The sequence below is a fragment of the Sceloporus occidentalis genome, unplaced genomic scaffold (genome assembly GCF_023333645.1).
Source record: "Sceloporus occidentalis isolate IW3139 unplaced genomic scaffold, rSceOcc1.0.p SCAF_6, whole genome shotgun sequence".
Taxonomy (NCBI): Eukaryota; Metazoa; Chordata; class Lepidosauria; order Squamata; family Phrynosomatidae; genus Sceloporus; species Sceloporus occidentalis.
The window spans coordinates 119,460,860-119,476,235 of record NW_028316986.1 but is presented as its reverse complement, the minus strand read 5'-3'; the positions used below and the strand labels follow the sequence as shown (position 1 = coordinate 119,476,235).

Here is a 15,376-nt window from a genome sequence, read left to right as displayed (position 1 = left end):
CATTTTTAATGTCAAGTTGAAGGCTTTCATGGCCAGCATCCATAGTTTTTTGTGGGTTTTTTGGGCTATGTGGCCATGTTCTAGAAGAGTTTCTTCCTGTCATTTCACCAGCATCTATGGCTGGCATCTTCAGAGAATGTTTGCCTGGAAAGGAGTTGGGTATATATATTGTGTGACCCTGGGAAGGCAGGAGGGATTTGCATGTGTATTGTTCTGTTGCTAATGGCAGGCCTCAGGGTGGGTGCAAAGGAGGATTAGTGTCTGCTGGGAAACCCCTGACCCTGGGAGATTTCTCATTTGCATTTGTTGAGTCTTGATCTTGCTATTTTTCAGGACTGGTAGCCAAACCTTGTTTACTTTAAGGGTTTCCTCTTTTCTATTGAAATTGTCCAGGTGTTTGTGGATTTCAGTGGCTTGCCTGTGCATCCTGACATAGTAATTGTTGGCATGGTCCAGAATTTCAGTGTTTTCGAACAGTATTTTATGCCCAGGATGGTTTGTGGCATGTCCTGCTACTGCTGATTTTTCTGGCTGGTCCAGTCTGCAGTGTCTCTCGTGTTCCTTGATTCTGGTTTGCACATTGCGTTTGGTGGTCCCTATGTAGACTTGTCTGCAGTTGCCTGGTTTGCGGTAAACTACTGCGGCTCTGAGAGGGTCTCTCTGGTCCTTGGCTGAGCGAAGCATTTGCTGGATTTTCTTCGTTGGTTTGTAAACCATTTCATTTTTAAAATAATTAATGGAGGATTATATACAAAACTGACATTCTAATATGTCTGTACTTCTTTCCAAAAAGGCTTATAACCAATAAAAGTATATTACAAAAATATCTTCCAAATGTTACATTTTTGATTGACCTGTATTCTTAATAATGCTATAGGTTCATTCTCCTTTTCAAGATATAACAGTTGTCCAGTACTTAATCACTGAATACCAATCTTTCAGGGTCTATATTTTTGTGAGTTTTCCAGAAGTGTTGTCAGTTTAACCATTTTTGTTTCATTACACAGTTTCTTTCAACAGTTGAATCTTTTCGTTACTTCTCCTAGTTTAGCATATTGAACTTTGACAACAATAATAATATATGTACAGGTACTAACCCATTCAGAATCCTTGAAAAAAAATATGTTTCTGCATTGTCAAATCAAGCTGAAAATTTTAATGTTGTGCAATACTGTTCTCTAGTGTCTTCTCATATTTCCATCACATGTGGGGGGGGGGATGTATTAACATTATGGCATGTCATTCATTTTCTATTCCTCTCACTACCTATATCCCCCCTCCTCCATAATTATGAGTCAATATCTTTCTTCATTCATATGGAAAAGCTTGATACTTTATGGAACAGAAAATTTAATACATCTTTTGAAGTTGCTCAGCATGTCTTTCTTAGTTTTCAAAAAAGTGTGCTGTCCTTCAGCACTACCACCATAGGCGTGGCTGAAAATGAAGAAATTGCACAGCCCAGATGCTGTGGAGCAATGGCTCAGCGAAGCAATTGCCACAGCTGCTGACCAGGAAATAGGAAACCACATGCAGTTTTTAGGGGGGTTGTCATGACTGCTCCCCCCCACCCCCATTACAGCAGCATTTGGTGCACAGCTGCTCGATTGTGTGGTTTAACAACCTCATGTATGTTTGAATGCATTTTCTTGTTTCAGCACAGTTCTACATGACAGTTATACTTAAGAACTTTTGCTAAAACTGTGGAGAGGAAAGGTGACAGACTGTACCATGCTCAAAAGTAGTGTTGGGTGTACTGTCTTGTATCTTTGAGTTAAATGGAAAAACAGAAATGCAGTTTGGATTAACATTAGTAATCCATGTTTTGTATTTACTAAACAGACACTTCTTGAATATGCAGAAAAATGGAAGGCATCTGAAGATCCCTTGCCTTTGTTGGAAGTATACACAGAGGCTATCCACAGTTACATTAAAGCACAACCTTATCTTACCTCTGAGAGTGAAAATGTAGCCCTTGTGCTTGAACGCTTAGCCCTGTGAGTGTATTTTTATGAATTTTTCAATAGATATGATTTTTATTTTAAAACTACTTGATTTCTGTGTGTTAATAACTTCTGGCAAATCAAGTGTTTCTTGGACCTCTGACTTCCTTTTTGATTTTTGTAATATTATTTGCATTTTCAGAAGCTATGTTGAACTTCTGCTGTGCCTGCCTCTTGAACTGTCTGAAAATAAATGGAAAGAGATTCAGTCTTTTATTCAGGTGGGTCTCTGATTTCATAACAATTCTACACATTTAAGGTCATAGTTGATCAAATACATAAAATATTTGTGTTAGCAAGTATTCAGTGTATTCTGCTGCATCTCAGTGCTTCCATGGACATGTGTGTGTTCTATGTGTGCCAGAATTTCCTGAACATGCAGAATCCAGAATTTTCAAATTTGGCTTTTGTGAAATCTTAGCTCTAGTTAGCTCTTAGCTAAATTTCAAAGAGGAAAATAAGTGCTAACTGTCATCTGTGTGCGTACTAATCTGGTTTCTGTAGGGGGGAAAATTAAATCCAGAGCTGCACAGGTTGGCTTAGGAGATAGGGATTCAGCCTGTGCTGGATGGGGTTCCCCTGAAATCTCAGGTTCATGGCTTGGTTAGCCCAAGTTTTAGCAGTGATCAGTGTCCATTTCTTGAACAGTCACCGAACTGGCTGTAGTGACATATGCCTGGATTACATCCTGTTCATACTACTGTAAGTCTACTACTCTGTGCGGTACTCTATACAGCTCTGGAAACTGTTCGGAAATGTCAGCAAGTTCAAAATGCTGTGGCCAGGTTATTGGCCAGGTCTAGTTTCAAGGATCATGTGACTCCCCTGTTGAAACAGCTTCACTGGCTACTAGTCTGTTTCTGGATAGAATTCAAAGTGCTGTTTTTGACCCTTAAAGCTATGAATCGATTGGATCCAGACTACATGAAAGATCATATCTTCACATACAACCCAATTTGAGTTTTAAGATCTGGAAGGGAGAGCTTTCTTTTAGTCCCACCAGCTTTACAGATATGTTTAGTGAAGACTCCCAGACTGTGAAATTAATTCCCTTCCATGGGAGCCACCCTGCTCTCTTTCTGCTGTTAGGTGGAGGCCTTTGAAATTTACTTATGGAGCAGTCGTGTGTGTAAAGTTGTATGGTGTATTTTTTCTTTTTACTTGTAATTATGTTTTAAATGTTTTTAACTGTTCTTAGCCATGTTTTAAAAATAATATTGTGATTTAATTCTTTTTTTAACTTTTTTAAATTAATATTTTAACTTGAATAATTTTAACATTATTATAAACTGCCTTAAATCCCATTTTAGGAGAAAGGCAAGCTATAAATTAAATAAATAAATATGTGATTGTCCACATTTCTCCCTACGTTGTGCACACAGAGAGACCTTCTGATAGGAATATTGTAGCAAGGAGTAATTAAAAAACAAGAATTCTATATGGTCCTGACTTGTATTTTTTGCCAGAATCCTCAAATTTGGGGCAAAAGTCATGGAAATGTCTGCACCTCCCTCTCCACTGCAGCCAGTTGACGTTTTGCATGCCCATTAGCTGCGGTGGAGGGGTTGGGGCATGTGCATGCTGGGCCCCAAGTGCTGCTGGGAAAGAGTCCTGATGGCTGCCAGGGCTGATTACAAGCCCTGGCAGCCTGGGCTCCGATTAAAGTCCCCAGTGCCAGGGGGAGGAAGATGCCAGTAAGAAAGGGAGGGAATTTCACAAATTGTCAAGTCCCATTGTCCCCAATGACTCGATTGGGGATATTTGCAAAATTTCAGAGTCGGGGGGGGGGGGGGACGTATCTCTCATAAATCCGGAGGGACCACTGTATTTGCTGTGTTTGCACAAAGTGTAAGCTTAATATTTTTTTCCTTAGCTATCTTAAATACTAAGAAGTAGTGGTATTAGTAGGATTTTTTGAAAAAACACTAATGTTCATAATACTTGTAATCCTGTTAGCTAAAATCCTGATAAAATATTGTTAGAAATCAAGTTGGATATTAAAAATCCCTGTAGCACACCAATACATCAAAAATTGATTAAAATAATTTTTAAAATAATATAGCCAAAGATTGTTCAAGCCTTGAAATAGCTTTTTGAATTCCATACTTTCAAGGAGTGGGACAGTTTTCCAAGCCAGACTTCTTAGACCATCTTTATTGTCAAGGACCCATCCAGAAGCCAGATATTGCAGAAATAAGCTGCTTGGGAATTGGTAGTTTTCTGTTCAGACAGCAATGCAAATGACTTTCTCTGCCTTACCCATGTCACTAGTATACCCACAGTCTATTTACTCCTGCTGCCATCTGTGCCAGTATACTCAAGGCAGCCAACTGGAATGTGTCCTTAGTGTTGGTGGAGCTAGTATGACATTACAAAATTTATTATAAACATATTTGCTAAATGCCATTTCTATAATTTTCTCAGATGGCACATGAAAAGTTGATGCAACGTGGTAGCTGTCAGTTACAGTTTTTATCTCTTCTTGCCCAAGAGAATGGGACATGGAAGAATCCAGTTCTTTGCAGTATTCTTTCTGAAGAGCCACTGGATCAAGATAAAGGTGAGTTTACATTGATCAGAACAGTCATCAGTTACTACCATTTTCGCTAAATACAGGTTGAGACTCCCTTATCCAAACTGCTTGGACCCAGAAATGTTTTGGATTTTGGAGCTTTTCAGATTTTGAATATTTGCATATACGTAATGAGATATCTTGGAGATGGGACCCGAGTCTAAACATGAAACAAAATGTGTAAACATTGAACTATGAGAAAGCAAAGGTGTCACTATCTCAGCCAGCCATGCAGAATGTTTTGGAGTATTTCTGATTTCGAAATTCCAATTAAGTGCCTTTTGAAGAGCAAGCCCTTTTTAGTAATATTTCTTCAAATATTTTGAAGTGACTGCTTCTGCATTTCAGTTTGTACCACCTTCTCATAACTCAGTCCAGTCATTCGTTTCTTTAGTAAACTTGCAGAAATCTTCACACACAGGCATGCAGGGCACAGTTGCAGTCAGAGACTGGTGATGGTTTGTGATGAAGGAAGATAGTAATATGGTTATTTTCAACCATTGTTCTTCTGTGTTAAAGTCATATCATGAAAATATCACATGTTGTAAGGTTTAAATGTAACTATACAACTATATAGGTACATATGAAGAAATACCAAAAGTTAATCTTCAGTGAAGTCTTGTGATTCACTGCTTGGCATATCAAGCATCCAGATGACAGTTGTGGTGGCAGCATCTCTAGCCTACTGGCTTTTCTTAATCTCAAAGCATTAGTTGTCCTTCAGTGCTAGGAGAGAAGGAGGGTCTTAACCCAGGCATTTAGTCATAGGATGTCCCTCCCCATTTTTTTTTCACACTGGATTTTATCATACCTTATCAATAATTTTAAATTTCTCTCCAGTCTGTTTTTGGATCATCTGAGTCAGGGAGTTTAGCTTTATCTTTTGCTGATTTGAGTTTAAATGTCAGTTTGTTTGCATACTTTCCACAGATCTGTCTACCTGCAGTTCCGTTTCAAAAACTTAACAATTTTGAAATTTTAGCTAATTACTTTGCAAGATGCTATCAGGGTGAACATTGTTAATTTGTCTGAATTAATCTTGTGTTTTGTTCCTCCCAAAATGTTGTTAATGTTGTGACAGCTAGAACTTATTACACAGTGGCTGGCATCTTGTTGATTAGTCCCAACTAGAGTAGACCTATTCATTCAAATAAATGGTTAGTCAAGATATTGTAATTTCTCTAGCATTTTTTTACTGTTATTTCTTGGCAAATACATTGGCAGTATAATCATTTTAAGGAATCCTTCCAAAGAATTGCTGATACAGTTCTCCTTCAGTTATGCAAAACTCAGAGGGAGAGAAAAAGAGGGGATATCTACTGAACTTAATCTCCTCCCCTACTGATATCCCCCTTCATTGTGTCTTTAGATTGTAAGCCTGAGGGCAGAGAACTTTTATTTTCCTTTTTCTTTTTCTTGTAAAACACCATATACAGTGATGGCACTATATAAATAAATGAAAACAACAACTACTCTCATACCTTTGGTTCTGTTATAATCCCAGTATCATGTTCTAATGTTATTTTCAGTCAACGGGACATACTTGTTTCTCTTTCAGTTAAAATGGAAATAGATTTAAGACAGTGAGCCTTTTTTGTATTGAATGTATATTGCAACAAAATACATCCAAATTTCATTATATTTCTAATGATATCTTTGTCTTACCATGGGATTCATAATAAGGTAACATATTGATGTAAGAGGGTCCAATTTATCTGCATTCCCTGGACCTTTTATTTTGCTCTAGTGGGATTGATTGTATTCTCATAGAAACTTCACATTCTCTGCAACCTATTTTGTTTCCATTTTGCATATTGCTTTTTATTAACATGCCCAAAATTAGAGTGCAACAGGAATGGAAGTAATGGGACTGTTTCTGGAATTAATTTATTATTCCATCTCTCTATCCCAACCTCAGTATTCAATATGTTCTATAGTAGGGAGTTATCTACCTTTTTCATTTCCCCCACCCAAGAGAGGAACCTGTGTGTGCTTAGCATTGAGCTATCGTCATGCATAGAAGAATATTAGAATAGTCCATTTCCATATCAGGCTTCACTGACTGCATTCCTAACTTCTTTTCAGTCTTTAAGGAATGCGGAGATTGAGACACGTACACTGCAGAGACATGACGCCCACCTCTGGGTTCCTGAATGATTGGATAGCAGTTCTTGTCCTTATCTTCCAAAAAAGAAAAAAAAGACAGATAATAATTTTGCAAGTAATTACTAAGGGTGTAGTAACACACAGTTCACAAATACAGGCCTCTCTTAGGCACAGGAAGCATTTAGGTCTAGTAGAAATGGTAAGAAAAAGTCCATTTAATATATAGAGAATTGTATAGAGAATGCAAGGGAAGGCTGACATAGAAATTGTCTCCTTGACATTTTCAGGGTTACTGGAGCTTTCCTGATGTTTACTAATCTAATTATTTTTAATTTGAATTACCTGTATTTAGTTTACATGAATTCCATATACATTTACATATAAATTACAAAGTATCGCATTTACATATAAATTATGGACTTTTACAATTTTCTTAATATACAGCACTGTTCTTAAGCCAATATAAACTCATATTTACCAAAAGGCTACTTCCATTCTTTGATGCCTCTTCTCAGATAATTGCTTGGGTTTGTGCTTGACATGAGTACAAAAGAACTGTAATGAAGACATTGTATTGATTGTAATTAAGGTTGTAATCCTGCCTCGATCCGTGGGAGAGGCGGGAGGTATAAATAAATTATTATTATTATTATTATTATTATTATTATTATTATTATTATTGGAAGCTCAATGAAAAACGTATTTGAAAGGAAAAAAATTAGGCAAAACAAAATAACTCCCAAAGGGGAAACTAATTATTTGAAAGCTTATTCTGGCTTTTAAAAGGCAGTTCATTGTTGAGAACATTGTCCTAGAGGTACCTAGTCAAGGGTACCTAGTCAAAATGTAGAAGGCCAAGCTAAGTAAAATTTGTGGTGTCTTAATGTTTACTTTAGTCCTAGGTGTCACTTGTTCAGAGGTTAAGTATACCATTGAATTGGAGACTGCTATGTATTTGCAAGAGGAAATTAAACCTTGACATTAAAATATTAAATGTTAATAATATTGATGTGGTTTAGTTTTGCGTATATATATACATATATCAAGGTTCTTCTGTATCATATTTCAGTGATAGAAGAAGATGTTCCTCTGTTAATGCAAGGTAAACTAGATAAAATGGTAAATGCTCTGGTTAAAAGGATTATTCAGGCCTGTGGGTGGAAGCGCAAGGCTAACAAATAAAAATAAAAATGTAATTATTCACTGGATCATTATTAAGGTAGACAAGACTATGACTGTTTTTGATTAGATAGAGAAAGAGAACATTGAATAAATTCAACATTTTGTTTTTAATAGTTAACATCCCAGGTTTAGAACTATATTAAAGTGAACTACTTCTAGTTAATAAGATGTCTATCTGTCAGCATTTACAGTGCTTTTCTACACCTAAGCACACTTACGTTCTTGATTGAAATGTACATGTAATAGGTGACTTTTTTTCAGAAATAAAATACTCAGAAACTACTTTTTATGGATACATCCTTAGGTTGCTTTTAGCTTTCTAAAGTTAATTCAGTGGAATATATTCACCTCCACATTGCACAATTAAACATGGAAAGTACCGCTCAGTCCTTGGATATGATTGAACAATTGTGCAAGGCATAGGGTACCACTAAGAATTTATACATACATCACACTCATCCCTCCAGGCATTTTATCACAAAAATTGTTTATTGTGCTATTTCAATAGAGCTAATAATTGTTGCTATTAATCATGGCTTGCCTTGAAACTGAGGTGCCAAAATAAATATGAGAACATGTTTGAAGTAAATTGTATTTGATTGTCACCATAGTTTGCTTAATCAAATTTTACAACAAACTCTTAGCAATGTCAAATAAAGAAATGTTCGGGGGGAAACTTCCCAAGCTTCCAGTTGCCAAAGTGCACTTTAGTAATGAGAACTGTGTTGTCTAAGGGCTGGAACACACTGCCTGAAAAGGGCAGATTGAGGCAGCCCCAGCGCTGTAGCAACCACACACTGTGGCCCCAATCAGCCCAAACAGGAGTTGAAAAGATCTGCTTCTATTTGGGCTAGTAAAAAGCTGCCTTAGGCAGCCAAGCCACAACCCCGGGGCAGCTTCAAGCCACTGTCGCAGTTTGTGGCATGTAAAGGCCATGCCGCCAGAGTGTCTTGAAGCCGCCCACATCTGGTTGGCCAGGGCGGCTTCTAGGCGTCTTGAGAGCGTGCACTGTCTAAATGTCTGTTCAGCCCCTGAATCAAGTCTCATGTTTCAGCTAAGGGTTTCAAAACAATTGCAAACTTGCAGTTATTTTGGAAAAGTTCAGGAGACGCTTACCAATCAAAATTTGGTTGCAAAGGTGAACTTTATCAGTCTTATGAAAGTTGTTAGTGGCTATGGAAAATATAAAAATTTTGCACAATGGCCTCAAAACATACAGGCCAAATGACACAGATTCCAGCCGCGTTCAGAATGTAGCGTTCAGATGACTGTACTCCCCGAACACAGCCAGAAGCTGCACTGAGCCCTCGTCATCCAGAAAGAACCAGGCCTGGTTTAGGACCACGGCAGCAGCCTGGATTGGGACCAGGCACATGCAGTTGCCAAGGTCCCAGCGCAAACAGCACCCACATGATCTGTTCGGCCCATCTGTTACAGGCCAACATTACTCAATTTGTTGACCTACTATTAGAAGAAAATATTTGCATCTTAAGAGTTTTGTGATTTTATACTCTGTGTATCATTACTAAATTATTTTGGTTTCTACTTTTATTAATGGGAGGGTACGTTTAGCCCATGATCAATGTATTGATACTTTTTAATATTAAAACAACTACACTACAGAACTGTTCCTGCAAAACCAGGAATAACTACATGTACAGTGTGAGTAGGGGCCTAAATACCTTAAAACAGGGGTAGGCAACCTGCGGCCCACGGGCCGAATGCGGCCCGGCGAGGCCTTGGGACCGGCCCCAGCCCGGGCCTGCCGCCGATTGCCGCCAGGGCCTTTGGCCTCGCGCGCAGGGGCAAGGGGGGCAATTGTCTATAGACACCTCAGAAACATGCATTTATATTAACATTTTTTTTAAAAATCAGCAAATTTTTTTGCGTGTCCTCCATTTTTTTAAAAAAAAGTGTCTTCCATTTGAAAGTGTTGTCCTACATTTGTCCCGGTTTATTTATTTATTTAAATTTTTTTTAAAAAAATAATTATTTATTTTTTGGCTTCGGCCCCCCAGTTGTCTGAGGGACAGCAACCTGGCCCCCGGCTCAAAAAGGTTGCCTACCCCTGCCTTAAAAGCACCAGATCCTGTCTGATTTTGGAAGCTAAAGTAGGTCAGCCCTGGTTAGCTCTTGGATTGAAGACTGCTGTAAGCTATATTTCAGAGGAAGGAACTGTGAAAACCACCTCTGAATATTCCTTGCCTATGAAAACCCTATGATAGGGACACCATAAATCAACGGGTGACTTGAAGGCACACATACACAGTCAAAATATGATATCATGTGTTCACTACCCAAGAGGAGGAGAAGGAGAAGGATATTGTTGTTGTTTCTATCCTGCCTTTTTCCCAGATTGGGAAAGCAATTTATAACGATTAATGTGTAACTTCTCAGGGAAGGGAGTTCCAGAGGCTGTAGGCAGCCACTGAAAAGGCTCTCTCCAATGTTTCCATCACATTAATAATCTGGCCACAACTCTTATTTAGACCAGTTTAAGTTTCCAAACACTCTTCAGTGGCAGCCCCCACATAGAGCTCATTAAAGTAATCCAACAGGGATATAACCAAAGCATGTGTCATCATGGCCAGATCTGACGTCTCAAGGAGTGGGCACAGCTAGCACACAAGCCTTAACTGTGTAGTCCTAGTCAGTACTGAAACATGAGCTTTCAGGCTCAGAGTTAAATCCAGGAGTACATCCAAACTTCGAATGTGCATCTTCAGGGGAAGTGAAGCCCCGTCCAGCACAGGCTTAATCCCTATTCACTCAGTGTTCAGTTTAAGAAGAAACTTAGCTTCAACCAGTGAAAACTAGTATGCCAAAATATTTATATCAGTTTTTCATGTCTGTTCAAGATATTTACTTCAGCTTTATTTTTAAAAAAAAGTTAGCACAGAATCATCTTAGCTGGAATATAGGGAGATAATACGTTCCTCGAGTTACTGTGCCAACATGAAACATTGCACCTTATTGAAAAAAGACATCTAGTAGAATCATAACATAGAATTGTGCTGGAGAACACCTCTCTATGAGTATCTAGGGGCTCTAGCATGACTCTGTACTCAACTTCTAATGGAAGCATGCCATAGAATCACAATGAAGGACCAAGAAATTGCTTAAGGAGAACATAGTTTTTTGAAGGCAGGTAAGTGGAACCACAGGTGCAGGTCCTGCATAAATGGGGGTCATACTGTACTTCTGTTATTCATATAACCACCCAGAGGACCTTTTCGACTGCTGCTCCGAGATTATAGAACAGCCTTCCGTAAAAGATACATTACCAGCCTGAATAGCTGTAAAGAAAGCTGTTAAGACTGATCTCTTCTGGCAGGCCTTTGCTGAATAGATAACTAGCCACCAAAATCGGAGCCTGTTACCCCTCTGAACTTGCTATAGCCACTGTCTGATCTGTTTATTTTAAAGTATTTTAAAATGTGAATTGTTTAATTGTTATTTTAGGGGTGGGTGGGATACTGGGATCTAGGATTGCATAATTTTTACTTGTAAGCTGCCCCAGTTGTCTCGGACAGAAAAATTGTTTGTTATTTATTTAATAATAATAATTATTATTATTATTTATATACCGCTTTTCCAAAACTGATCAAAGCGGTGCACAACAAAGAATACGAAATACAATAATCAAAAATAACAACACGATATATACATAACATTAAAACATGACAATAAAAATTCAATCGCAATTTAAAACCATAAAAACCATATCAAAGCCAGCTGAGTTGATAATCAATGGTACAAGATACATATCAGGGGGGAAACCACACATATCAAGGCACATGGGGGAAAGCTTGACTGAAAAAGAAGGTCTTGAGTCTCTTTTTAAAGAGATCCAGGGAGGTGATGGAGCAAAGCTCATCGGGAAGGGTGTTTCAAATTTGTGGGGCCGAGATGGAAAAGGCCCTTTGCGAGGTTGACACATATCTCGCAGTTAGCACCCTCAGCAAATTCTTCCCGGCTGAACTGAGTGTGCGGGGCGGATTATATGGGGAGAGACGGTCCTCCAAGTAACCTGGGCCCAAGCCATTTAGGGCTTTATAGGTAATTACCAACACCTTGTATTGCACCCGGAAACGAATGGGCAGCCAATGAAGATCTTGTAAGATGGGCGTTATATAGTCAGCTCTAGAACAACCGGCAACCAATCTTGCTGCCCTATTCTGCACTAATTGAAGCTTCCGGGATGGGTACAAGGGTTGCCCCATGTAGAGAACATTACAGAAATCCAATCGAGAGGTTACCAGAGCGTGTACCACAGTTTCAAGGTCCCCCCAGCCCAGATAGGGTTGCAGCTGGCGTATCAGCCAAAGCTGATAACAGGCGCTTCTGACCGTCACATCCACTTGAGATGTCAATTGGAGCGACGAGTCCAGAAGCACTCCCAAGCTGCGAACTGAGTCTTTCGGGGGGAGTGTGACCCCATTCAGGACAGGTGGAGAAATTTCACTACCCGGGCCCAGGGAGCCTATCACTAGTACTTCTGTTTTCTCTAGATTCAGACTGAGTTTGTTTTCCCTCATCCAGCCCATTACCGACTCCAAGCAGGCATTTAGAGGAGAGATGCCATCCCTAGTCACTGCATCAGTCAGAGACACAGAGAAACATATTTGGGTGTCATCAGCATATTGGTAACACCGCGCCCCATGTCTCCAGATGATCTCTCCCAGCGGTTTCATGTAAATGTTAAATAGCATGGGGGACAAAATAGCTCCTTGAGGGACACCAGATGTAAGTTCCCTCTTATCAGAGCAGGAGTCCCCCAGCTGCACCATCTGGAATCTTCCCGAGAGGTAGGAACGGAACCACTGGAGCGCAGTGCCCCTGATACCCAACTCCCTCAGGTGTTCCAGAAGGATACCATGGTTGATGGTATCGAAAGCCGCTGAGATGTCCAAAAGCACTAACAGGGACATGCTTCCCCTGTCCATGCCCAGACGGAGATCATCGAGTAAGGTGACCATGGCAGTCTCAACTCCATAGCCCACCCGGAAGCCAGTTTGAAATGAGTCTAGAAAATCCAAGATCACTTGAAGCAGGAATTTATATGTTTATACCCTGGCTTTCAATCAAAACTGGGACTCATGGTAGCTCATAACATCAAAACATACCTCTGGCAGAATAATAATAATAATAGTAGTAGTAGTAATAATAATAATAATAATAAGTTCTACAGTCCCCACTGAGGCACGTACATCTTTTACTCATATTGCTGTTGAGTGAGCTATAAGGCTACAGATGTTTAAATGTATATTTATATTAAAACATATCTTTTCCTGTGCTGCTTGGAAAAATACCTAGTCCACATCTTTAAATTCTGCATTTTTCAGTGGCCTGAAGTTAAGAGATTTGCTGACAATTTCAACATTTCAGTTTATAAATTTAAATAAAGCTAGGCAATTGGTCACCTTTGAGCCGAGCCTCAAGCCCTTTTTTAAAGCTCCCCAGGACTCTCCAGAATTCTTTTCCTAAAAATTGGCAGTTTCATTTTGTAGCCAAATGTCACTAGAAGACTGCCAGATATACTGTAGTCAGTGGGAAAAGGAACGAACTGTGTATGTACCTTCAAGTCATTAACCTGTAGTGATCCCATCAATTTCATAGGATTTTCTTAGGCAATGAGTATTCAGAGATGGTTTGCTGTTGTCTTCCTCTGGAATATAGCCTAGAGCATTTGCTATTCTTTTGCCAATCTCCCATCTAGATATTATCCAAACCAGATTAGTCAATGAGATGATTAGTATAATGGTCAGTAGCATATTAATAGTCAGTTTAAATACATATAACAATCATTTATATGTAAATATAATAATAAATAATTGCATATGAGATAGGAAATTATGACTAAATAATCCACTTTATTATTATTATTATTATTATTATTATTCCTTCTCAAATGACAAAAATCTTAAGGAATCTGTGCTCAGATAACTGGGTACAGCAGCTTGTAGCTCGTTTTTATTTAGCAGAAGGTACTACACACAGTTGATCTTAGCCAAAAGGCCGAGAAGTGAAGGTATGTTTACATATATATTAAGACTTATTTACCAGATGCTATAATTATATGGGCTAAGATATGAATGAAGCATTTTATATTGCTAAAGCAGTTTGCTAAACTCAGTAGATGTGTTTGATGTGAAAATAGGTATTACATATTCATTTCTCCCCAAAATACTGTTTTTCCCTTTGGAGTAAAATTGATAAACCTCTTTTCCCCCTCATGCTCCCATTATTTGCAGAAATGTTATATCCTCATACTGAAGTGGTTTTTGTGACTGAACATATATTACCCAGTATTACTTATGAAGTCATTGTAACTGAGTGATGAGAAAAATGTGGTAACTTAAATACAGGATGCCTTTTCCCCATTTTTATATTAGTCAGTGGGATGATTAGTACCATGGTCAATTTCTATTTCAGTTATAACAATAATTTAGTGGTGATTGTGTTTTTGTTTGTTTTCCCATTTTCTATCTGGTACATACATTGGTTAAAAAGCACTGGTAACTGTCATCCATAGCTTCTTTACTTTGAATATTTTTACAGCTGTAATACGCTGTTCATTATGTGAGAGTTTGATAACAAACTGCACTTTAAGATGATTTGGAGGCTTCAGGTAATATAGAACACCTTGGATAATTGCATTGTGTCCTTACAGTTGGCCTAATAGGCTCTTGGTGTCATGACTCCTGAAACAGCATAGGCTTTGAGTACATTTTAAAATGGATTGTGTCTTTCCCAAGACATCCAGCAAGTAAGATTGACTTTGTTGCTGTTGCTATGGTGCAGCTAAGTAAAACTATTCCTTTTGTTCTTATAGGTATGATTGGCAAGGATTCATTTACACAGGTGAAAATGAAGATGTATATTCAGAGATATTTGGGGTTGGGCTTACATATCAAGAGATAATCTATCAAGAATACTTTCAAAAGTCACTAGCGAACATTGGATAAGGATTACTCATTTTTATGTTCATAGCTTGATTTCCATTTCTTGGATCAAAACCACAGCTTGATGGAATCTTGACTAGCTTTTATAGCTACTGATTGATAATCTTAACAATTAGTCATTTAGTTTATGTCTCTAATGAAGTCTATCATGACAGCATCCAAAAAAGTTAATTTCAACTTTCATCTCTTTCAGATTTATGCTTTTAATAATAACAATAATAAAATATTTATTTGTATCCTGCTTCTCCCATTTGAGGATCAAGGCGGGTAACAACAAGGAAAATTTCAAATACAAAAGTCACAGAAAATAATAACAAAACAGTCCCGGAAAACCCTCACCATTCTACTTTCCCTCCCATCAATACAAAATATTAACAATAAAAACATTTAACTGGAATGACATCAGTTAAAACAGCTCGGCAGCAAGTGACAACAATATGACAATAATGGGCAATAAAGAGGGGGATTTGGTTAACATGGGCGGTTGATTTTGTTTTAGCAGAGATTAGTCTAGGAAAGCCTGCCAAAAGAGGGTCATTTTTGGGAGT

The 15,376-nt window shown here is 38.4% G+C and overlaps 2 protein-coding genes across 2 annotated transcripts in view; both read left to right on the top strand.

The window, feature by feature from the left end:
• The window catches only part of ZNF292 (zinc finger protein 292), a 51,965-nt gene that overhangs the window by 16,272 nt on the left and 20,317 nt on the right, over positions 1 to 15,376 (top strand). The window contains exons 2-4 of the mRNA XM_089530798.1: positions 1,843 to 1,997; positions 2,146 to 2,224; positions 4,428 to 4,563. Of these exons, the coding sequence (XP_089386924.1) occupies positions 1,843 to 1,997; positions 2,146 to 2,224; positions 4,428 to 4,563 (370 nt within the window). The remainder of the gene's footprint in view (positions 1 to 1,842; positions 1,998 to 2,145; positions 2,225 to 4,427; positions 4,564 to 15,376) is intronic.
• Positions 4,542 to 15,376, top strand: part of LOC149311320 (small integral membrane protein 8-like) — a 70,486-nt gene continuing 59,651 nt past the window's right edge. Inside the window, exon 1 of the mRNA XM_089530803.1 lies at positions 4,542 to 4,563. The gene's annotated coding sequence lies outside the window, so the exon portion shown is untranslated. The remainder of the gene's footprint in view (positions 4,564 to 15,376) is intronic.